Below are 26,108 nucleotides of genomic sequence, written 5' to 3'. Positions count from 1 at the left end.
GGGGAATGGGTTATCCTCGTGGTTCTAACTCAGGGTCTTTCAGGAAGCTGCAGTCATCTGAAGGCTTGGTTGGCACTGCAGGTTTTGTCTCGTAGTAGCTCTGTCACATGACCATTGGCAGGATGGCATTTTCCCTGCCTAATGGGCTTCTCCACGGATTTACTCGAGTATACTCAAGACATGGCAGTGAGCTTCCCATGAGAGAGTGACTCAAAAGGAAGAGATCAAGCAGACAATTTCTGAAGTCACACCCCATCACTTCAGCTTTCTTCTGTTTGTTGGAAGTAAGCCATTAAGTCCAGCCCACACTCAAAGGGAGAGGGGGAAATTAGGCACCACCTTTCCAAGGGAGGATTATAAAAGAATTTTCAGACAAGAAAATCCATAGGTACTAAATGCATCATAACAGATAAACAGGCCTTGTTACTTTGGTGGTTGGGGAGTGTTTGAGGGTAAGGGCTCTAGAGCCAGAGGTGCTTGGGTTCAAATCTTGGCCCTGCTTCCCGTTAACTCTGACCTCGGTCGAGGAACCTTAGATTCCTCATCTATAAAATGAGCACAATAGTAATACCCATTTCATAGGAAGGTAGAGAGGAATAAGTGAGAAAGGTGAATGTAAAGCATTTAGCATAGTTAGTGGCTTTTATTTCAATAAGAATTAGCTATTTTTTACCTTAAATTTTCTTGCTAGGACACAGCAATAACTCTGTAATGTTATCAGAATATGAATTTGCTCTCTAGTGTCTACCTATTTTTACTCAGTTTTTTATTCTGCTTATTAATACCCGCTTAATCTTTGAAGACTTGAGAAATGCAGAATGTGTGTGTGATGTGTGCATATACACACATATGCATGTTATATATGTACATATTCACATATGGTTTGAAAAAGTATGTGTATATTTAAATCCTGTCACATTTATATTTTTTACATTTTGCCATGTTGCTAAGTTCTTCAAATACGTTTTTTTAAAATATATATATTTTTATTAATTTTAGAGAGGGAGAGAGAGATAGAAACTGCAGCACCCCCTACTGGGAATCGAGCCTGCAACCCAGGCATGTGCCCTTGACCAGAATCAAACCTGGGACCCTTCAGTCTGCAGGCCGACGCTCTATCAACTAAGCCACACCAGCCAGGTCTTCAAATATGTTTTTAAAGAATGTATTTCTATTTCAACAGCATCCTATCCTTACTTGCTATTCCCAGTATATTATTGGTTTATAAAAAGTATTGATGGCTTTTGAAAGCCTAGTTAAAATAGCAATGCAGAATTCCATTTACAATAATAGCATGGCAGAATTGCATATATAGTCCAGGAATTTTTTTTTTTTTTACAGAGCATTAAATATAAAGGAATCAATTTTTTCTTCATTAATTTTTATCATTAACACACACATACATATATAGTATATATGTGTGTATATAATAACTGTGAAGTATTGTGCAGGAGTAGATACAGCTTCTATTTTCTTATAAGACCTGGATACATATAATTAGGATGTATAGCAATTAAAAAACACACACACTATTCTTAAGGTATAGATCAAGAAGCAAATAGTAAAGTAAAAAGTTAGGTATCAGGCTTTAAACTGGCTCCCACATTGAAGAGAGCCAAGCTTACCTGTCATATCCAGAAAAAAACAAACAAAAACCTTTGTCTTACATTAGTCTCTTCTCTTCTAAATACATGAAAAACTACTGATTGATAGGAGTGGAAATTCAGATATGTTATAATTTCAATTATCTGCCTAAGGCCAGCAATTCCCTTTATGTTCCTTATTATCCCAGGCCTGGAAACTATCTCAGTCTAAGATGCTGCCTATCAATGGATGGTCCTTATTTTAAACTGACTAGATCTAAAAAAATAAAAGCTATCAGTCATATATTTCCTTTTGTCCAAGGAGTAGCAAGTTTACCTACTGCAAGAAAGAGCTCCTTACTTGGTTTGAGGGGAGTTGTACTTTGAAAATGGCATACAGATTCTTTTTTGGGGAGGTGGGGGTGGTGGAGATTGTGGTAGTCGGGCCAGGGGAAAGGGCCAAAAGAATAAATTAGTATTCAGAAGAAATGAAAAAGATAAAAAGTTATAGCTATGTAAATTTATTCTGAAGTTGCACTGACTTGTCAGGCAAATATTTTTTAAATGATATTGCATTAATATTACCACTGGAAGAATATTTTTCTCTAGATTATCAGCACAGTTCATTCAATTCTGATAATAAAAATTATGCCTTATTTTCACTTGTAACTACCAAATCCTTTTTGTGTTTATTCAGCAAATACTTATTGAGCACTTTCTATGTAGGAGGCACTGTTGTACTTAAATTTTGTGTAGGAACAACTTTAAGGAAAAAGTTGTTTCAAACTTCTTTTATATTGTGAAATTCTGAAACTAGGGAAGCATTTTGGTAGTTTTTGTTTTCATGAAGCCACATCTGAATCATTTTATTGGTTTGATTTCCTGTGTTAATAAATTTATAGTCAACAAATGGCAGTTTACCTCCCCCTTCTATTGTGTTTTAATAGGAACTTCATTTGTAATGAGGTTTCTATCAAAAAGATTTTTTGAAGTAGATGTTGCTATAAATGAATACGTTTATTTGTTCCCCAGTGAACCCAGTGGAAGTGAAAGGGTGCTTGAATGTCATGACGACCAAATTGGGGATCACCCACCCCCCAGGGGTAGGAATGTTGTTGTTTCCTAATAAATGCCTGCTGAGTGTGCCTTCAGCCAAGAAAAAGGACGCAGGGGTCTCTCAAGTAGTTGGAAGGGTCTTACTTTCCAAGTACAGCTTTTAGAATATTTTGTGCATATGGCTTTTTTGGGGGGTTGGTATTCCTGTTTTAAAGTGCAGCCTTTTCCAGTGCAGGGGTTCCATGTTGCCTAAGCTTTAAAACGGCCGAAACAAGTTAAAGAGGCACCTTTATTTACGGCTGCGGGACCAGGCGTTAGGGCTGTTCCGGGAAGAAACTGGACGCATGGCTCTCCTCCAGCGCGGGGACAATTGCAGACTTTGCTTCCGCAGAGCGTGAAACGCGCCTCTTCCTGCCGCGGGCCCGCCCCGCCCCGCCCCGCCCGTCCGCGGCCCCCGGCGCGACCCCAGCCTCAGGTGTCCCTCCCGCCGCGGCCGGGCGGGCGCTCTGGGGGCGTCGGGACTTCCTGTCTGGGCGCGGGGCGGAAGGATCGCGTTGCCAGCCGAGGCGGCCGCCGCCGCCGCCCCTGCCGTTAGGTGGTGGGGTTTCTCCGCCCGGCGGCGGGAGGCGGGCCGGCCTCGGCTTCCTGTCGGAGGACGCGCAAGGATCTGGGCGTCGGGGTGTGAGCGAGTGCGTGAGTGTGTGTGTCGGCCGCACGGCGTGGCTCGGGCCGCGGGTTCCGCCTCCCCCCGCCGCCGCCGCCGCCGCGCTCGGTGGAAGTCAATGTGCAGCAGCAGCGCCAGCCCCGGGATAAACATGGCGACGTCTCTGCATGAGGGGCCCACGAACCAGCTGGATCTGCTCATCCGGGCTGGTAAGGGCAGGGGAACTTTTCTCCGGTGCAGCGGTGCAGCGGGCGAGGGGTGCACCCGAGGCGGGGTGCCTCCCCCGCGGCGGTCAGTGCCGGGGTACAGTGTCCGCCTCGGTCCCTGGGGCGGCCGGGGGAGAGGGGGGTAGTGAATGAAGTAATGGAGGCGACGAATCAGGAAGTGATCACCTTGGAGAGTAACCTGCCTCGGCTCCGGCACGGCCGCTGCCGGAGGGGCTCGGCGAGCAGCGCGGCAGCGGCGGGCGGAGCGCTGGCAGCGGGAGCCGGGGCGCCGAGCCGCAGGGAAGTTGGGGACTCGGGCGGACGAGTTGCGCGCTGCGCCCCAGCCGCCGAGGAACCAGGAAGTGAGTGCGGCTGTTGTCTGTCGGCGGCGCCTGCCACGCTGTCTGGCCGGAGAGGCCGCTCTGCCCGCGGCCGGGGACGGCGGGCTCCCCGGTGAACGCTTGCCGCCCCCGCCCCGTTCTTCTCAGACCCTGTCCACGGACCCACGACTTCCGCATGGACGGGGCAGCCCGGGCCATGTCCGGTGGACCGCTACCCGCCAAAAAAAATGCCTGACCCTCCCCACCTTGTGCAGCCTCCGAGTAACGGTTTTGGAAGGGTCACTCGGCGTGGGGCGGCCCGGGGTGCGGCGTCTCCCGGTCGCCCGCCGCCCCTTCCTCATCTCCTGGGTGGCAGTGAAGTAGTAGGCTCATGCCCCTTCCCTCGTGGGTGGGTGTTTTTTTTAGGGGGAGAATGGGAAGGACACGGAATTTCTTGTGTACCCCCGACCTAGCGCATTGGGGTGTCAGAGGAGGAGGCCAATTTTTGTAAACAGTGGGTGAATGCGAAGGAGTGGGGCGGCGGGAGGGAGTCTCGGCCCCAGGGAAGTCTCGGCACGGAATTGCCCCCGTACCCCCTCCCCCCCAAACCTCCCACCATAGCGGAAGCGCCTCGGAGAGGACAGAACGGCCGGGATTGACAGGCCTCTTGTTCCAATCTGCTCGCTGAGATGTTCCAAATGAGAACGTTGATTTCTGGGGGCGGGACTCAGGGCTCGCGCTGGACCAATGGAGATTGGGCGGGAGTGAAGCTGACAATGTACGCATGGAATTGGAGGGAAGAGGAGTGTAAACACGGAAGTGGCCGCGGGGGTGGGGGATGTGCAGCGCCACTGCTGCAGCGGAAGGGCACGGACTTAAGTTACATAGAAGCGGCAGCTTTACTTAATGGACAGCGCAGCGAGGGCCCGGAATCGGTGCAGCAGTGCTTGCATCCTATTTACTTACTAGAATAATAAACACATGTTCCTTTCCCCGGGTTCTATTTCATATCGCCACCGATGGGGATTGGAAGATGGGAAATACCAAGGAGTAATGCTGTAAAAGATGTTGCCCCTCTGTTTTCCAGCCATTGTTTTTAGGTAGGGCACGTGAAATTAGTTTGGTTGGTGAAACTGTGATTTTGTTCGACTGGGGGCAATCAAAATCACATGTGTATCTCTGAATTTAACAGAACTTTAAGTTTAAAGAAACTCTGGAATACTGTAACCGTATGTATGGTATAACACATGAGTGACCAATCTTTATTCTGTAAAATGCAATACAAGACGTTTTAAAGGTCTTTAGGGGAAAAAAATCAGTGTACTGAGTAGTGATTAAAACACATTTGTCAGTTATTTTCTGATCAGAGCAAGAACTTAGTGAATAAGAGAGTCCAAAGAGAACTTGGTTCCTTTGTGTATGCTCAGTTCACTAATAATAACATAATATGAATTAAGGGATGGAATTTTTGGCTTTGTAGGATTGATTGGGTCAGTGATATTTCTGTGAGTGATAAACATGTACATTTCAGAAAATGGTTCCAGTGGTTTTGAACATATGGAGAGAACCTTAGAATAACCTCTGCAGTTAGAACTTTGAAAAATATTGTAAAGGTAAAGGGCTTAATTTTGTCTATGGAAGGTATATTTTTTAAATAAGCTTTTAGAGTTATTAGTGAAACTGAATGTGAACTGTAGATATTTTGCTTGGAGTGGATACATATAGGCAGCCTACAGTTTGAAAATACAAATATTTTATATCCCTTGTTAAGGTGGTGGTGGTGTTTTTTAAGTTAAAAGCCAACTTGCAGCCCTACTGCATTTACTTAGTATATATAAACCTTACAATTGAAGTTTACTTCATGATTTTAATGTCTTGTAAATATGTTTTATGTATAATTGTTTTCAAGTTATTTCCTCAATCATGTTCATGTAATCTGAAGCTCCTTTACAAGTCCTATTTTAGAAGGAAACTTGAGATAGGGTTGCTGATTTACACTAGGTTTATTCAGTGAGTTAAAGTTGGGAGGAAAGGTGGCCCAGGAAATGTAGAACCGGGGATCTAAATTTTTATTGCTGCCAGTTTCAAATGACAGTGGGAGAGTAGTTTATAATGTTTGTCATTGTAAAATGGACGAGATGATACCTTTTTAATTCCCTTGAGGGAAGTTGTCAGGTGTTACACATCATCCTTCCACAAAGATTTTACAGTCAAATTGAGGAGACAGATAAAAATCTACATAGGTATATACAGTGATTGATATAATGGGTTGATGATTAGTGTAGAATGACTGATAGAAAGGAAAAGTTATGGAGGAGATAAGATTTTCAGTTGAATATTGTTTGCTAAACTTTTTTTCTAAGCAAGTATAAAGCACTTAATATTGTTATATGTTAACACTGTTATAAAGGTGCTAGAGGATATATTTTGCTTTTACTTTCCTCCTTTAGAGGCTTAACTATCAACTTTAGTTAGCTATCAACTTCAGCTTTAGTTAGAAACATGCTGTCAGAAGAGTTTGAGTAAAGAATGAAATAAGTAAGCTTCGTTATTAAAAATAATTTTAACATAAAAAGAGTTGACATACTTGATAAAACTTTCACTGGCAACATGATATGAGAAAGAGCCTTACTTCTGGAGTCAGGAGAAGAGGACCTACATATCTGGCTGTCACTAAACTATCTCTGTACTCTTTAAGACTGCATTAGGATCGATTAGGTGATCTATAATAACTTTTAAAGTTCTGAAATTATAAGTGGCTCAAATATTTAATAGGAAGTGAAGGCTTTTCTTTTTTTTTGATTTCTTTACATTATGCCATGTGAATGAATATATCTAAGGTTATGTAATTGGGGAGGTTACTCACTTTCTTTTAGCCAGTCTTGGAACTTGAATATGACTATGATATAATTTACTTAATAATTTAGGCTCATTTCTAGTATGTACATATATATAGCTTATTATAGGAAAAATGGATGTCTATAGGAAAAAAAGAATGTCCCTTAATATTTCAGCAAAAGTATTGTGTATGTATAATCTGGATTTTCTTGAAGATTTTCAATTTAAAATATTCTGCCTTCTTATTCTCAAATATACTTTTCTTGACTTTTTTTTCTTCTTCTTTTTGAGAATTGAGTAGAGTCACCAGAAGCTTTGTTCTACTTTAAGGCAGTTATTAAATTGAAGGAGGGAATTTTTTCTGGAAATTTAGCCTAAGTATTTTCACTAACAAAACAAATGTGTCTGGTTTGTCAAAATTCATCGTGAAATTTGCACTTGAAAATCTTATTTCTAATTTACTATATATTGGAATGTCTAGTATCAATCTGGAAAAAGTTTAACAGGATGTGAAAAGATGAAGCATATGTTGAAATAAAACAAAGAATGGTATTAACTTGTTTTTGTTAATCCATTTATTATTTATTTATTTATTTATTTATTTAATGTGTGTATGAATTTTTGAGAGAGTGAAAGGGAAGGAGAGAGAGAAAGAAAGAGAAACATCGATGTGAGAGAGACACACCATTGTCTGCCTCCTGCACTTGTCCCTACTGGGGCTGGGGATCAATCTGCAACCCAGGTACTGTGCCACAGGCCGAAGCTCGAACCACTGAGAAACACAGGCCAGGGCAAGAATGGCATTAACTTTTTTAAAAATTTACTTGAAACTGTGTTTAAGAAATTACTCTTAAGAATTCATTGCAGCATTAGTACTAAAAACCATATAAAAACTGAGTTAAAGAGTAACATCAGTGTAGTCAATCAGGATAATTCAACAAAACAATTTCCTTCAGAAATAAATTTGGTTGGTGCACGGGGCAGGCATGAGAGTGTTCTTGGTAATTATTTAAACTCTGTGTTACATGTAAATTAAATGTTCAAAAGGTTGCAAAGAATATTTATGAGAAACTTAAAAAATCTCTTACGTGTAAGTGGACAAAATATTGTTGTACTTATGGAAATGGGTACTTTGATGTTTATGTTTAGAAGTTAAAACTTACAGAAACATGGGGATAGAATTTGGGTGTTTATTATATAATTACATTTGATTACAAATTACAGCTGCAGTTCTAAAAAAACACAAATTTCTGGTTTGGGAATTCTGGGAGTCTGTGAAGTCAAAATTGTTTTCATAATAATACTAAGACCTTACATATTTACCTTTTCACTTTCACAAGTGTTCTGAGGAGTTTTTCTGGAGGCTACATTTTTGTTTTAGAAAGGTTATTTTGGCTCAGTTGGTTGAGTGTGGACCTATGAGCCAGGAGGTTGAAGTTCGATTCCTGGTCAGAGCACATGCCCAGGTTGCAGGCTCCATCCCCAGTGTGGGGTGTGCAGGAGGCAGCCAATCAATGATTCTCTCTCATCATTGATGTTTCTATCTCTCCCTCTCCCTTCTCTGAAATCAATAAAACTATATTTTAAAAAAAGGAAAGGTTATTTTGCATAAAGTGTTACTTATGTTTACAAGTATTGGGTTAATTAAATGAGTTAAGTATTTTGAAGTTTTGATAGATTTAATTTCAAATAGTATAAATACACATAGAACTATTTATACATACAAAATCTCGGCAGTCCTTAAATTGAATGTAAAGGGGCCCTTTTACCAAAAAAGTTAGAGAATAGCTGAAATATAGTTTTATTTAGTAAACACTTTTCAGTACTGTGGCCACTAGCCACATGAGGCTATTGAGTACATGAAATGTGGGTGAGAAACTGAATTTTTAAAAATTTTAATTAATTTAAATGTAAAAACTTAGTGGAAAACTTTGTCAATTACATGTTGAAATGACATTATCTTGCATATACTGGATTAAATGAAAGGTATTAATTTGACCTGCTTTTAATGTAACGAAATTTAAGGATTATATGTAGCTCATGTTTTATATATGTAATATATTTTTATTGATTTCAGAAAGGAAGGGAAGGGGAGAGAGAAACATCAATGATGAGAATCATTGATCAGCTGCCTCCGGCATGCCCCACATCGGGGATGGAGCCTGCAACCGGGGTATGTGTCCTGACTGGAACTCGAACGGTGATCTCCTGGCTCATAGGTCCACACTTAACCACTGAGCCATGCCGGCCTGGCTCATGTTATGTTTTTATCAGACAGCTCTACTTTAGAAAATAATTTTATTTTCTTTCCCTTTTAAACCTTATAACAACTATTGATGAGAAAGTTAAAGGGGAACAGGTAAAGATGAGAGTGTCCCAGGCCTTTACCTTTTCCCTCTTTTCATAGCGTTCATTCATATTCTTCACTCACCCGTTAGGTCATACACAGCCTTGGGGCATTAGAGGATAAGGTGTGGTAGATCAGATAGTGGAGTGATGACCTTGTAATGTTTATGGTCTTGCTTGTAGGGGGATACCACTATCACCTAATGAAGTGTTTTCTGATTTTTTTTCCATTGCTCTAAGTTAAATTGCTATCAAGTTATATTTTTGACTTTTAAGAACATTGTTATGAACTAGGTCCATTGCCAGCATTCTCTTCTGCAAAGCTGAGAGGTATGTCTCTTGTCAGACTTAATTACCAAGTTTGGTATTTAGTAACAGCTGTTGAGTGAGTCTGGAATAATCTACCATACAAACACCAGTTGATTAGAAAGCTAGAAACGAACAAGAAGACCTCTTACCAATGGTAAAAGAAGGCATAAGCAAATTTAATGGCTCTATGATTAAAATTAAAATAGTTTTGAAATTTATTTGATGGATTTATTTCTTCAAGGAGTATTTACCAGCAACACCAACTACTAGTGTTAACTAGAAAAAAAACTCTTAGATTACTTTTAGCTTCATTGTTTCTATTTTTAAAATGAGTTGCTTATTATTTTCTCCCACATTTTTTATAATAGGTTTAGAAAGACTCCAGCAAGTTAGGTTTTAAGTGAGAAAAAAGGAATTTTCAGCCATTGCTTATAAGTTTGCTTACTTTGATTACACAAAACTGTTAAATTTATGTTTATCCTTAAGAGTTGGGTAAATGTTTAGTTTAAATTGTGTTTGAATTATTGAGCAGGGCATCTAGTATTAAAATGTTTTTGAAAATTACAGAAACTTGAAGAGGAGAAATCTCTCTTAAATTCCTATTATAAAAAATGACTTGTTGCCCTAGCTGGTTTGGCTCAGTGGATAGAGCGTCAGACTGCGAACTGAAAGGTCCCAGTTCGATTCCGGTCAAGGGCAGATGCCCAGGTTGTGGGCTCGATCCCCAGTGGGGAGCTTGCAGGAGGCAGCCAATCAGTGGTTCTCTCTCATCATTGATGTTTCTATCTCTCTCTCCCTCTTCCTCTTTGAAATCAATAAAAAATATATTTAAAAAAAAAGACTTGTTGACTTATGTCAATGAAAGAAAAGGGAAAAGATAGTGTCACTTTTTATAAAATGGGTGAAATATTCTTGGAAACTACCATGGGTACATTACTGTAAATTGATCTAAGTGATTTCTTAGGTGTTCATTTCTTAAATAGGTGCTTAGGGTTATTTTAATAAATTGACAAAAAATAAAATAAGCATAAAAGAAAGAAATCAGCACTCCTTTTAAACAAAGTTAGCTTACAGAGTAACTTTAAATTAATTTTGCACTTTCATTTAGTTTTGAAATATTTTACTTCCATTTATGTTTTGTCATTATCTAGCTACACAAGGCCAGTGATCTAGTTACACTTATCTCGGTTTTATGGCATAGGGACTGGTACATCGTGAGAAATGCTCAACAACCATTTGTCGATTGTATATAATTAGATCTTCTGATTGATACTTCATAGAAAATTTATGTATATTCCCATCCTAAATTTAAAGTATGAATAAATAAGTTTTCTCCTTAAATTTGTATGTATTTTATTTGTTTTAATCTGTAAATAGAAAATTTCTGGGAAAATATAATATGTTGAGGTCAGAAATATAGGCAAGAAAATAATTTCCACTGACATAACTAATATGAAATTATGGTCTTGAAAATGTACCTCAAACTACTTAAGAACTCGGCAACATAATGTATAATTGCTAGACATATTTCATTTTTGTTTTATAACTTGAAAATCTGATATAATTCTATTGCTGTATTGTATCAAATACTTGAAGCTCCCATTTTAATACGGTAGTTTTTAGGGTATGTCTTAATACAATTACATAAGGAATTAGTTTACCCTGGATGGTTTATTAATAGCAGCTAAGACAACAGCTAAATTGCAACACAAGCAGACCTTGAAGAGAATGAAGTTCCTGGTATAAATTTTAAAAACTTGAGAATTTGCTTACCAGGATTCTTTATGTATGTGAGTATTATAGGGAGGTACTTTGAAGAATATACTTGAGAACTGCAGCATATTTATACTTACTAATACTAAGTTTCTTAAAGCTGAGCTGGAAGGACTGATTGAATCCTTTGCTTCAGTGAAGCTGCAGATAAGAGTAAGCAGGGTCACCTAAAGATAGATTTACTTAGAGGTTTGGCTGCCTCTCTGGAACCGGTCAGCTTTGAGCAGATTTCCATAAATGGACAGAGCAACTGGAGAGACCCAGTACCTTGGTTGAGAGTGTGGATGATGTGCAACAGGTGGTAAAAACAGTCACTGGATTTTTTTAAATAAATGGTCTCTAAATGACTGGTGTTTAAGGCTGAGCATTTGGGGAATTTTGAGACTAAGTGAATTTTTTTTTTCCATTAAAAGTTTCCTGGAAACGGTTTTAAAAGATTCATATCTTAAGTGTGTAGAACTTGTGGATTTATAATATGGTTTTATGGAATTTGTATAAATACTTTCTTTTAGTTCCTTTAGAGGATTAGAAACTGTTACATATTCATGTTTCAGAACCTTTCACCAGGTAAAACATTCAATGTTTTAAGTCCGGATATGAAATTAATATTTCGTTAAGATATTAAGTTTGTTCTTGAATTGCCTATTTTCCTGTAGGGTCATTGGGTTGTTCTTAAATTTTAATACATAAAAGACATACTTGCCTGCCTACTATATGAAAAAAAGGTCTCTGTTAGGAACTAAAACAGATATGAAGATGAATTATTATAGCCACTCTGATCTCAAAGAGTTTATTGAATTTTTATCTATGTGTATGCTTTTTATGGGAGTCACCTCACTTTATTCTTACAACTATGTGAGGTAAGGAATACTACTGTTTTGTATTAGGAAACCCGCCTTATAAGAAAGTAAATTGCTGGCATAGGGTAACAGAAATTACTGGTATAAGTGGCAGAGGCTAGAACCCAAGCTCTTAGACCTGGAAGTCCAAACCTCTGCCGTACACTTTACTGCTTCACAAATAATTCAATCAGCAAAGCAATAAACTAAGTTCAAGGAGAGAGTTACAAAAGGTGGTAAAATTAGAAAAAGATTCATGGAAAACAAAAACAAACCATAAAAACTCTTTAAAAAAAAATTTCTTGGGTAACACCTAGCCAAGTCCTGAAGGAGAGAGCAAGGTTATTGCGAAGGAAATTCCCACATGCTTTGGTGCCGCAGCTAATGCGCACACCCAGGAGGGTCTGTAGGAATTTAACTAATTCATTAAAGTAACTTAGAAATATGTGTTTCTGACTAATTTTGATATCATGACCCCTGATTTTAGTAACAGTATATTAAAATATATAATTGACTTTAGGATTGTTAATTCACAACCATCCTTTTTCTCCGTAGGTTAGTTTTGGCCTAAAATTGATACAGGTTTAAAATTTTAAGGGTTTTTCTTTGTTTTCCTTTGGATAAGTTTCAGAAATTTCTCAGTAATTGCTAGCCAATCTCAGTTGCTTTATAGTTAACATTCATTTTACAAAGTGAGGATACTAGATTGTTTTGGGGTTTAAAGCATCTTTATAAGTAAATTACATAAACTAATGTATATCAGTGACTTAGAGTTATGCACATGAGAATTAATTTGTAGTTATGTCTTCTACAACAGTGTGTTTTAATTTAGTAATGTGTTCAGTGCATTTTTAATTAAGTAGAACTTATTTTCCCCCCAGTGGAAGCATCAGTTCATAGCAGTAATGCACACTGTACAGATAAGACAATTGAAGCTGCTGAAGCCCTGCTTCATATGGAGTCTCCTACCTGCTTGAGGGATTCAAGAAGTCCTGGTATGTGAACTTCCCTATTTATATTAAACCTGTCACATCACTTCATGTATCTAGAATGAAATTTTTTAAGATACAGGGGCATTGTTGGTGTTCTCAAGATCGGTTATACATGAATACCTGTGACAGCAGTACTTGATCTTTATTTGTCAAAGTACCCATGTCTTAAATACTTAATTTTCATAAATGAATGCCCAGTATAGACAGAGAGAAGTTTATTAAGTTGCTATTTAGACTATCATGTCTTCCTTAACTCTGGGTAAATTTATAAACCTTTGTACAGTAGTCCTTAAGTGAATGGCAGATGGGGGGGCGGGTTGCCTCCTATGACCACTTTCAATTCTTTAGTCTGTGTTAAAGTGACTCCAGGGAACCATCCATTGTGGAGAGGAGAGGAAGCTTCCACCATTTCCTTACACTCCCTTCAGGCTGTGAGTTTTTCTTTTATTTTGGTCCTTTTTTTTCTTTACGGCTGCCTTTGAGATTTATGTTGTCCTAATTTTCATTTGCCCTAATTTTAATATTCTGATGTTAATTTAACTTGATACAGTAAGTTTGGACCTTCTTCTTTCTTTCTTTTTTTTAATATATTTTTATTGATTTTGGAGAGAGGAAGAGAGGGGGAGAGAGAGGGAGGGAGAGATAGAAACTTCAATGATGAAAGAGAATCATTGATTGGCTGCCTCCTGCATGCCCTCTATTGGGGATTGAGCCAGCAACCTGGGCATGTGCCCTGACTGGGAATTAAACCATGACCTCTTGGTTCATTGGTCAGTGCTAAACCTCTGAGCCACACATCTGGGCTGGACCTTCTTCTTACAGGATTTTACAATAAATACTAAGAGTAACCAGACTTTTAAAGTAAAATAGGAATCCTATGTATTCACAAGTATGAAAAGAAAATTAGGACATATTGGTTGGTGTGTTAATCCATGAGAGTAGGTATTAACTATCTCTTTATTGAAATAGAAATGTTATCCTGATTATTTATGCACATTGGAAGAAAGCCGGGACAACATTATTGTTTGTAATAGAGTGCCATATAGCAATCTTTATGTACTGTTTTAGTGACCCAAAATTCAGGGCTGTTTCATTAAATAAAGTTTTAAATATCAAAAATATTCATTGGGCTGTAATGAGCATATTTTCCTTTTTTTCATATTTTAAAATGAATTATAAGTGCTTATCACTGAAATCATTTATTAAATGTTTTAAATTTTATACTATGTGAATGAATTACCTAGTTAGAAAATAATGATGGGTTCATGGACAGAAAGTATTAAAGAACTCATTATTTTATTTTCAAATATTTTCCCAATTGTCAAAATAATACAGTCGTCTACAATGAGCTTAAAAATACAGGGTGGGAAGAAAGTAGGTTTACAGTTGTGAGTACGTGTTGTGAGTACGTGAAATACAGAGCTTATTCCTGTATTATTGTATTATTTTCCAACTTAAACTAACTTTTGCCCCACTCTGTATATAAAAGTGTAAAGACCGGAAGGTGACTACTCATCTCCCCTCCTTACCCAGAGGATTTCTTTAAGTTGATTTTTCTTGCATTTTATTTTCTTACATACTTTAGATCATATTGCATATTCAGAAAGTTAACTTCAAGTTCTTACCCTGCTTTGATGAATTATTAAACCTCACCTTTACTAAGTATTGAATTGTCCACAGTAAGAAGCATTAATGGGGGAGGGAAATTTTAATTTTTCAACTTTTTTTTTATAGTGGAAGTGTTTGTCCCTCCTTGTGTATCAACTCCAGAATTTATCCATGCTGCTATGAGGCCAGATGTCATTACAGAAACTGTAGTGGAGGTGTCAACTGAAGAATCTGAACCAATGGATACCTCTCCTATTCCTACATCACCTGATAGCCATGAACCAATGAAAAAGAAAAAAGGTAGAGTATATTTATAAATTTCTGGAAGGGTGGGTGAAATTTTTTGTATGAAATATATACTGTAGATTTATGATTGATGTTATCTTAACTAGATATTCTCAAAGAATCAACAAATTGAGATTTTCATTTTGTATTTTAACATGATCATACTGTTTAAAAGGAGTTAGTATTTAAGCCCTAAAAGTAGTTGCCTGAAAATGAGATCATAATGAGTGTTGGACACACAGTAGGAAAATCAGAGATTCACTGCACATTTGTCTACTTTGTGGTCCTTTTAGGTACTTGGTTACTTTTTATAAAAGGAATTTAATCTTTCTCTATTTTTCATACTCCTGTCTTCCTGCTCTTTTGTGGACATGAAAATAAAAGCACAACTCTTTTTTCGATACTTTCTTTTTTCCCCCCATGCCTTCTTTTAAATACCAAGATTGCCAATAGGGCTCTATAAGTGAAATAAACTCACTGGTGAGTAAAGAGAAAGAGTCTTTCCACTTAGTTGTCTCCTGCTGGGACATCACTCACCTGATCCTGGTAGGTGGGGCACAAGGCTCCAGCACATCTCCAACATCCTGAGGAGATGGGCAGTAATGGATCCTTTTCCTGTTTGAGTCAAAGGTAAAACTTGAAATGACATCCTATACAAATTGGTACTCATCTAATTCTTCTTTCTTCACATTTTAAAATGGGAGAAAAAAACAAAGGCAAAAATAAGGAAAACTTTTATTAAAAATAATGATGTTTTTCTTTTCTTTATTAGAAGTGTTTCAGATTGATGTGATATTCCCAGGTCTGTGCTTATTGCTGTGAGTGATACAATGAAGATTAAGTCAGAGTGCCTTCCCTCATATAATACAAAGCCTAAGTAACTGTTTGACTGTTCGAACAGTAGCTATGACACGCACTGACCACCAGGGGGTGGACAATCCACACAGGCATGGAAACATGGAACAGACTGATGAATCTCAGAGGGAAGGGGAGGAGGGAGGGAGGGAAGAGATTAACCAAAGATCTTATATGCATACTAGAGGCTCAGTGCACAGATTCTTCGGCCTGGCCTGTGAGGATGGGGCTGAATATGTGCACCGGGCCTCTGACATCCCCCGAAAGACCCCCACTGGTGCACGAATCCGTGCACTGGGCCTCTAGTATCCTATATAAAAGGCCAATATGCAAATTGAACAGCAGAAAGACCCGTTGCTATAATGTGCACAGATCACCAGGGGACAGATGCTCAGCGCAGGAGCTGCCCCCTGGTGGTCAGTGCGCTCCCACAGGGGAGCACCACTTAGCCAGAAGCCCTGAGCTAGGCTCACGGCTGGCGAGTGCAGCGGCAGTAGTGGGAGCCTCTCCCACCTCCACGGCAGCACTAAGGATGTCCGACTGATGGCTTACGCCCACTCCCCAAGGAGTGCAGGAATTTGGTGCTCCGGGCCTCTAGTAGGTTATATATATCTTGAGAGGTATGAATACATGACAAAAATTTTTTTTTAAAATATATTTTATTGATTTTTTACAGAGAGGAAGGGAGAGAGATAGAGAGTTAGAAACATCGATGAGAGAGAAACATCGACCAGCTGCCTCCTGCACATCTCCTACTGGGGATGTCCCCGCAACCCAGGTACATGCCCTTGACCGGAATCGAACCTGGGACCTTTCAGTCTGCAGGCCGACGCTCTATCCACTGAGCCAAACCGGTTTCGGCGACATGACAAAATTTAAAAGGAAGAATCACTTCCTGCTGTAAATGTTTAAAAGCAAAAGACATACATATTAATACCCTTGTTTGCTCACTGTAGCCTTTGGCTGATTGTATCCGATGGGAGCTATGACAAAGAAATTTTTAGGTTTATAAGAGGATAGAAAAGTTCATGAAAAGCTGGGAACATTTAGGGTGGGTACCAAGACCTCTAGATAAATCAGTGATATGCAGAATTAACCTATGTGGTTTGATATAAACCAGGAAATAATTTGCGAATTTAATTCTGATTTTATATATTTAAAAAACAGATGTCCTTAATTTAAGAATTACATATAACATCATTATTCACTTATTTATTTGTGTTTAAGTACATTTGGGACATAGGTAGGTTATTTTTTAATAGCATGGTCTTTTGTATTTCTAGACCCTAAAAAAAAGGGGGTGCTTTAAAAAACAAAAAAAAATTTTCCCTGCAAATTTTTTAAAAAAATTTTTTTTGGACTTGAAGACCCCTTTTTCCTACTAATGAATAACCTGTTTCCCCAATTAATTTTGTTTGGGGAAAATTTTGCTTCTTTAAAAAATAAAGGTAAGCCTTTTAAGGGGGGTGTTCCCAACTGGGCCACATTAGAATCACCTTGGAATCTTTTTAAAATCCTGATTTCTGGGCCTCATCCTCCGGAAATTCTGTTTCTTTGTTATGGGGTGGAGCCACAACATTAGTAACAAAGAAACAGAATTTCTGGAGGATGAGGCCCAGAAATCAGGATTTTAAAAAGATTCCCAGGTGATTCTAATGTGCAGCCAAGGTTGAGAACCACTGCTTTATGGGCTAACCTTTCCATTAAGGAAGTGGGCTATTTCGTGATGTAGGATACAGTAAAGATGTCTGTATTATTACTGATTGATTTGTACATATAAATATCATTACATTGAGAAATTAAATTCTATTTTAACAAGGAAGCCAGTGAACTTGCTGTTTTTATTTTGGCAAAGCATACTTCTTATTGATTAGAATTAACATAATGAAATCCTAGATCATAGTATTTATGCATTTGAAGATATAAATTAAGGTAGGTACCTGAATTTAGTTCTTTATTTGGTTGAAAATAGTCCTTGCTAATAAAGAGTAGAATGACAAAATAAATCCCAGTGTATGACAATCACAAAATCTGTAATAATATACAGGCATATCTCAGATATTACTGGTTTAGTTTCAGACCATTACAATAAAGTGAGTCACACAAATTTTTTGGTTTCCAGTGCACATAAAAGTTATATTTATACTATTAAGTGTGTATTAAATAGCATTATAGCTTTAAAAAAAAACAATGTATATACCTTAATTAAAAACACTTTATTGCTAAAAAATGCTATCCATCACTTGAGCCTTCAGCAAGTTGGAATCTTCTTGCTGGTGGAGGATCTTGCCATGATGTTAATGGCTACTAACTGATGGGGGTGGTGGTCACTGAAGGTTGTGGTGGTCACTGAAGGTTGTGGTGGTCACTGAAGGTTGTGGTGACTGTGGCAATTCCTTACAATAAGACAACAATGAAGTTTGCTGCACTGATTGACTCTTTCTTTCATTTGAATATGTAGAAGCCATTGTAGGATTAGCCTAGTTTCAATATTTTGTGTCAGGGAATAGGGAGGCCTGAGGAGAGGGGAGAGATGGGGATCAGCTAGTGGAAGAAGTCAGAACACACATAACATTTATCAATTAAGTTGACTGGCTTATGTGGGTGTGATTCATGGCACCCCAAAACAGCAATAGTAACATCAAAGATCTCTGAAAATACAGCAGTCTCCTCATTCCTGGCTTTGCTTTCCACGGTTTTAGTTACCCATGGTCAACCCAGGTCTGAACACATTAAATGAAAAAGTCCACAAATGAATGATTCATCAGATTTGAATTGCAGACAGTTCTGAGTGGTGTGATGAAATCTTGAGCCTTCCAGCCCTGGACGTCAATCCTTTGGTCCAGCATCTCCACACTGTATATATGCTCACTGCCCATGAAACTTAGTAGCTGTCTCGGTTATCAGATTGACTGTCGTATCACAATGCTTGTGTTCAGGTCTCCCTTATTTTTACTTCATAATGGCCCTGAAGCACTAGAGTAGTGATGTTGGCACTTGAGATATGCCAAAGGGAAGCCCTAAAGTGCTTCCTTTAAGTGAAAAAGTATGTATGTATGTATAGGAAAAAACATAGTGTATATAGGGTTCAGTACTTTCCATAGTTTCAGGCATCCACCTGGGATCTTTGAAGGTATCTCCCACAGATAAGGGAGGACTACTGGATAATAGATGTGAATATTCCCAATCTCTTTGTGGAGGCTTCTCTTCACCTGCCAGCATTCATTCATTCATCAGTGCTGAAAATTGAATACAGTGCATTTCAGGCTTATGCCTTCTTTAGGGTAGAGAAGTATAGCTCTTGCTTTTCTGTTCATTATGGATGCTAGTCTGAGGGAGCCTTCTGACAGAAGCAAGGAGAAACAAGAGTAAGGACATAAACATTTACTAGAGTCCAGCCTGCGTGGTTCAGTGGTTGAGTGTGGACCTGTGAACCAGGAGGTCACAGTTCCATTCCCAGTCAGGACAGGCGCTGGGTTGCAGACTCATCCCCAGTGTGGGGTGTGCAGGAGGCAGCCAGTCAGTGATTCTCTCTCATCATTGATGTTTCTCTCTTTCTCCCTTTCCCTTCCTCTCTGAAATCAATAAAAATATATTTTAAAAAAACACAGAAGACAAACATTTACTAGACATATGACATAATTAGTTGGAAGATTTTCTTACCTTTATAGTGTACCAGCATATTTGAGGGAAATTTAAACACTTATGCTTAAATTCTGGTGAATTGATTGGCTCAGAGCAGTAGAGAGTGTTTAAAATAATAGTTTTTACCTTTTCTCATTTGAACTCAAAGGGATTGTGAGATTATCAGGTCCTCTGCAGTAACTAAGTAAAGCTTTTTGTAACAATCATCTAGAACAGAAAACAAAAAAAGTTTGCTGTAGAATCTGTTTCCATTGCCACATTATTGGAAAAGTTTAGCAAACTGAGGCTCTGAGCATGTAAATAATAGGTTAGTAGTACCTGACTTGCCTTATACATTGAGATTACTACCAACTAACTGCTGTAATCTAAAATTGTAGAAGTGCTTTTAATGTTCTTCTTAAGTGAGACTTCTTATATATACTGAATATATTAATATACAAATTCGTCTTCATGAATAATGTATTATCAAAGAATCTGCTAATCATGCTTATTATTACTGTTTTTAATGTATGGTTTCATTATCTTATTTTTTCAGTTGGCCGTAAACCGAAGACCCAGCAATCACCAATTTCCAATGGGTCTCCTGAGTTGGGTATAAAGAAGAAACCCAGAGAAGGAAAAGGTAATTTGGGGAAGGCTATTTTGGAAGCAAGATGATTTTTTTTTTTTTCAGTCAGCTGAAATATTTCTAATATGTGCCCATGTGGCAGTACTAATGTATTTTATTGATTTCAGAGAGGAAGGGAAGGGAGGGGGAGGGATTGAAACATCAATGATGAGAATCATTGATTGGCTGCCTTTTGCCCATCCCCTACTGGGGTTTGAGCCCACAACCCAGGCTTGTGCCCTAACGGGGAATCAAACTGTGACCTCCTGGTTGACGCTTAACCACTGAGCTACCCTGGCTGGACAGTACTGTCTTCAGTAGTACTTAACAGGGAGCTTTTCAAACTCTATGCCCACTCCTGTCTGCCTGAGTTTCTGTAGCCGTGGATACAAGAGGGGAGTGCAAAGGGGTAGGCACTTATTTTGGAAAAGGTCTTAAGTGGAATCTGATGTACACCCTTCTTAAGAGCTGTTGTTCTAGAGCAAGCATGTCAAACTCGGCCCACAGGTTGCATGCCTCGTTTATTTGGCCCGTGTTAGCCTTTGAGTTTGACATGCTTGTTCTAGAGCAGTGGTTCTCAACCTTGGCTGCATATTAGAATCACCTGGAAATCTTTTTAAAATCCTGATTTCTGGGCCTCATCCTCCAGAAATTCAGTTTCTTTGTTACTAATGTTGTGGTCCCACCCAAGAGGTTCTGGGTTGGCAGGAGGCGCTCACTCTTACACCCCTGTCCTTGGTAGCTTGCTTGCCTGCTGCTGCCGTTGTGGCCCCACCCCATAACAAAGAAACAGAAGGAAATTACCTTTCTTTAAAATTTTGGCCTGTATTAAAGTTGAGGCAGCGTGGTGTAATGTAAAGATTAAAATTATTAAAGTCATACCTGGATTAAAAATCCAGCCAGTGTTTTCTCTTTTGCAGAATTATCGTCTGTTGGGGATAGAATAAATTTGAATACATTAATCCAAAATTACCCAACTATTCAATTTGAAAACATTTACTTGTGAAAGTGATAAATTTTTAGTTATCAGATTGCCAGAACATACCTGAATTATTATCATAATTCTACATACTAGTAGGCTTAAAGAACTACCTGGTCTGTTAGAGAAGGTTTTTTTTTTTTCTGAGTTCTCTTTTCTTTAAAACCAGAAATAGAATTTGTTAATTTTACTTGAGAGTGGGAAGTGGGGTGGAACAGTTCAAGATAACCTGAGGATTATAGATGAGTCTAATTCAGCAGATCCGGAAGCATTTTCAAATCCCTACTATAAAAATTTCTTCCAGAATAAGTTCTCTGCTCACTTGTACTATATCTGCTCATAGGACCTGATAATCCCCTGGTCATAAACAAAATAACATTGTCCCAGCCATACATATTTTCTTTTTTTTTTCTTTTTGTAATCTTTATTAATATAAGATCATCCCCTAAGGCTCATCTGCTAGCTTTTTAAACAATTTTCAAATGCAGTTTTACAGTTCATTTAATACCACACACTCCTACAACATTAGCCCCTTTACAAAACAAACGAAAAATAGCTTTAAAACTGTTGTCTTAGAAATGTTACTACAATTAAGAGTGGTTCAGTATTAACTTCTATAATCAACTAATGTGTCTTAGGTTGCCACATACATCTTGATTGTGACATGCAAAATGGATCTTGCTTTCACATGCAGATTTCAGCAGAGATCCACAGTCCAAAAACAAAAAGGGGAAATAAACATTACAGGGCCAACTCAAACATATACTTGAGGGGGAAAAATCAAAACCTTCACAATTAGTGGATATGGGGAAAGGAAAGAGGACAAAAGATCAAGGAGTACCTAGAGTCTCAGCCCACCAATATAATAATAATTTAGCCCACCAATATAATAATTCACCCATGTATGATAAGACACATTTTCGAAGTGGAAAAGAAGTTATTAAAGAGATTGATTTAGACCTTCAGTAACCATCAGACTACTGTATATGACATCAGTGTGATTCAACTTAATCTCCCTTAACAATTTAAAAGTTTTCAGAATGTATTCCAAGGTAATAGTTCATTTCAAACCTATTTTAATAAATTATACCTGCACTAATTTGTATCTATATATTCTCTATGTGTTATTTTAAACATCTTTGATAATTAAAATAGAATAGCCATGTTGAAATTAAAAGTTTAGACAAACTATCACTGACTTTAATATATTAATGATAAGAAAAGTAGCTCAAAGCTTTAGATATGAATGAACCTGACAAAAACATGTCAGGGCATGTTTAAGAAATCTGTCCTTGTTACCTGACCACCTTTCTATTTTGTGCAGTGAACCCGTAAGAAAAGAGTATTTTCAACAAAGTAGTATACCTAGTGCTTTGAAATGAAAAACAATTACTCAAAACCTCTCACTTTGGTAAAAGCAGAACATCAGTTCAGAATTACACAGATGCCAAAGTGAAAGACAAGTGGAATGGATAAATTAATCCCAGTCAGTAATAAAAGCATTGGGAGAAAAAGTGTCACCATAAAAAAAAAAATCAAAAACAGAATGTATATTTGGATAATTACAATCTATAATTCTATAAAAATTGCTAAAATTCAAACATCTTTTTAATATATAATACTTGGGATTCCTCCTTCTGCAAAGAAAAAATCAAGTAATTCTCTAAAATACTCTGCAAATTCCAATTCACAAGAAGCATACAAAACATGATAAACAATAAGAATTTTATAGATGAAGACCTACAATTCCAATCTTTGCTACCTCAGCAAGGTACTTTCCATATACCATATCAATATAATAGAAATGGCACAGTTTCTGAGAACATGATCCACATTTTAAGACTAATTTTAATCTCAAAAATCACATATCGATTCACCTATTTCCTTTTTGCTGATTTCACTTCAACTTAAGTGCATGGTTTGTCAAAGACTAAACAAATATTTACCATGTCTTTTACATGTAACAAACAGCTTTTAACAGAAATTCATTGACCTTCCCCATGACATTTTTTTATTATAAATATAGATATCAAAACAATCCTGGACATATTTTTTTATACTACTGGTAGTCAGCACCCACACCACTTCAAAAATTAAAACAATTTGAGACAATATTCATTGCTACTTTAGACAATTTAAATTGAAGCTTTCACTAAGCAAAATGGATAAAGCATGCCATTTCTTTTTCCTTCTTGAGATTTTTACTTTTTAGTAAAAATCACCATATTTCAAACCTGAATTTTATTTTGAATACTCCAGGTTTATGTTGAAATGACAGTGCCTTAAAAAAATTGTGCTGCATTTTTTCTCCTATTACCTGAAAACATAATGTGTATACATATATTAAATATGTTCTTACAAATGTCCAGGTCATATTTACCAGCTGGCATTCTTTTACTTAATGCGTGGGTATTTTGCATTGTTATATTTAATCAAGACATTAATATGAATAGAAGATTGTTGATTTAAGACAAGTTTGAGATCCACTAAAATTAATTGTTGTATGTTTGTCCTGGTGGCTGTGGAAGCTTCATATTTTCTTTGGACATCATTAGACATCTTAGTTCTTGAAGTACAACTTTAATGCTATATGAATTTCGGCATTTTGCTACTGCTGGTATGCTCCGTGCATCTACCATTCCACTGGAATTATTTATTCCATTCAAGTCTAACTGGTTACAAGTCTAACTGACGGAGGAGCTTCTGGGTATTTAGGCCCACATTCTACTTTCAGGCTATGTATTCTGTTTTCATAATTTGTCCTTGGTGGCCCAATAATCATGCCTGTCCACCTTGTAAGTGTCATATCTTCATCATCTTCAAGGCCCCAGCTAACTGTACCACCGCCTACTCCTTTTTGTCCTTCAAGTTCTTCCAACAAGTGAAAATGACGAGGAACTTTAACTCCTGTGGAGACCGCCATCTTCTTCTGCACCCCAACACAGCTGTTCCCAGCCGTACATCTTGATGTATAGTAGTTGAAAGTGATGTAGTTCAAAGTCATGTATATATTTTTTTTATTTCAGAGAGAGGAATGTGGTGGGAGGAAACATCCCTTTTCAATAAATTAATTGATGAATTTTGATCATAGAATTTGAGCTTATATAAAAAAAACAAGTTTAAATTTTCAGAGTTTAAATCTGTAAATAAATATGATTCTGTTTTAAGTTCACTTCGTACTATGCATTATGCCTTTGCCTTTATTGAACTCAAAATCTAGGCTAGGATAATACATGATAGTATAAAATGTAGGATCTTGATTATATTAGTACCATAACTGGAAACATACATAGGATGTTATTTTAAAAATCCAGCAAACAAAAGAAAAAAACTAAGAAAACAAAAAAAAGAAAGAAAAAAACATACCAGCAAACAGCACGGCTGGTGTAGCTCAGCGGTTGAGCATTGAGCCAGGAATCAAGAGGCCACCAGTTCGATTCCAGGTCAGGGCACATACCCGGGTTGCAGGCTCGATCCCCTGTTGGGGGCATGCAGGAGGCAGCTGATCAATGATATCTGTCTCTCATCGATGTTTCTTTCTATCCCTCTCCCTTTTGCCTTCTTAAAAAAAAAAAAAAATCCAGCAAACAAGTATATTATGAATTTTGTTATGATGAAAGATACTTTATATCACTTACTGGACAACACAATTTGACACTACAAAGATTGCCAATATAGTCAAGTACTTAATGACAGACTCAGTACATTTGCGTTTACAAGTAGTAAATGATTTTATTTTTATCCAGCACAATTAAATATTGCTTTTAATGATGTTAATGAATTTTTAATCAATGTCTATCATTGTTTTTCTAAGGAAACACAACCTACTTGTGGGAGTTTCTTTTAGATCTACTTCAAGATAAAAATACTTGTCCCCGATATATTAAGTGGACTCAGAGAGAAAAGGGCATATTCAAGCTTGTAGATTCAAAGGCTGTCTCTAAGCTTTGGGGAAAGCATAAGAACAAGCCAGACATGAACTATGAAACCATGGGACGAGCTTTGAGGTAAGAGCACGAAGGAACGAGTTTTCAAACAAAATTTATACATCTCTTTCTATTGTCTATTAGCTGTGGAAATCCCTTATTTATGATAACTTTTAATTTTGGAGGGTATTCTAGAGAAGCTTCTTAGATTTGGAGATAGATGGGGAGAGAGGAGTTTGGTCTGGATGTCTAAAATTCAACATGATTGGAAAATGTGTTTCTCCAGAAAAATGTGCTTTTGTATTTAGGACTATTCCATAATACAAAGTTAAGTTACAGACGTTTAAGAAAATTAAACCCAAATGAAGGTCTCCAAATTGTTAATTTGCTTCAGTTCTTGTGAATTTGTTATAATGAATTTATCTTGACATGAAAATTTCTCAAGTTTTGTCAGTTTGAGAAACCACAAAACTTGTAGTGTACATGGATTTTTCTAACTACGGGTCCTTGTACATTATTTATGTGACGCTGTTCACATATCCCACAGATTAATCTCTCCTAAGCACAGCTTATTTATTTTTCTGTTACATCAGATTGTTTTTGTAATCTATGTATAAATCTGAGTTGAATTTTTATCAGTGTTTGTAAAATAGTCTGTATTTAGGTTAAATTACTTCCTTTAAGAATGAACTTTTTGCTACTTTATATATCTCAAGGTTATAGGGCCTACAGCACCAGGTTCCAACTTCATTCCTACTCATGATTCTCAGCCATTTGAACAATCCAGGCAGGAACAGCTCCTTCTTATTTTACAGAAATAAGTGCATGTTTCTGTTATTACCCATTCTTCATGGTGGTTTTTGTTTGTTTGTTTTGGAGGGGGAAGGTAATATACTTGATTCATTAAGTACTTTTTCCTTACAGATATTATTACCAAAGGGGTATTCTTGCAAAGGTTGAAGGACAGAGGCTTGTTTATCAGTTCAAGGATATGCCCAAAAACATAGTGGTCATAGATGATGACAAAAGTGAAACCTGCAATGAAGATTTGGCAGCAGCTACTGATGAAAAGTCATTAGAACGAGTGTCACTATCTGCAGAAAGTCTCCTGAAAGCAACCTCTGTTCGTGGTGGGAAAAACTCCTCTCCTCTAAACTGCTCCAGAGCAGAGAAGGGAGTGGCGAGAGTTGTGAATATCACTTCCCCTGGTCATGATGCTTCGTCCAGGTCTCCTACTACCACCACATCTGTATCAGCCACAGCAGCCCCAAGGTAAG

At 37.7% G+C, this 26,108-nt stretch overlaps 1 protein-coding gene and 1 pseudogene across 11 annotated transcripts in view; one reads left to right on the top strand and one right to left on the bottom strand.

The window, feature by feature from the left end:
* The window catches only part of ELF2 (E74 like ETS transcription factor 2), a 93,008-nt gene that overhangs the window by 60,841 nt on the left and 6,059 nt on the right, over window positions 1–26,108 (top strand). For 8 of the 11 annotated variants that reach the window (XR_002829479.1, XR_002829478.1, XR_002829480.1 and 5 more), the window contains 5 exons: window positions 12,816–12,929; window positions 14,661–14,834; window positions 19,855–19,941; window positions 24,720–24,912; window positions 25,756–26,103. Coding sequence is in view for 8 of the 11 variants with exons in the window: in XM_014455105.2 (XP_014310591.1) it covers window positions 12,816–12,929; window positions 14,661–14,834; window positions 19,855–19,941; window positions 24,720–24,912; window positions 25,756–26,103 (916 nt within the window). In the remaining 3 variants the exon portion in view is untranslated. Of the gene's footprint in view, window positions 1–3,210; window positions 3,513–12,815; window positions 12,930–14,660; window positions 14,835–19,854; window positions 19,942–24,719; window positions 24,913–25,755; window positions 26,104–26,108 lie in introns of those variants that run through there. The other 3 variants (XM_006081693.3, XM_006081694.3, XM_006081692.3) reach the window with 3 other exon arrangements.
* On the bottom strand, window positions 23,398–23,830 carry LOC111826215 (annotated as a pseudogene).

This window comes from Myotis lucifugus, unplaced genomic scaffold, assembly GCF_000147115.1.
Source record: "Myotis lucifugus unplaced genomic scaffold, Myoluc2.0 scaffold_1, whole genome shotgun sequence".
NCBI lineage: Eukaryota > Metazoa > Chordata > Mammalia > Chiroptera > Vespertilionidae > Myotis > Myotis lucifugus.
This window is presented reverse-complemented; position numbering and strand designations above follow the sequence as displayed.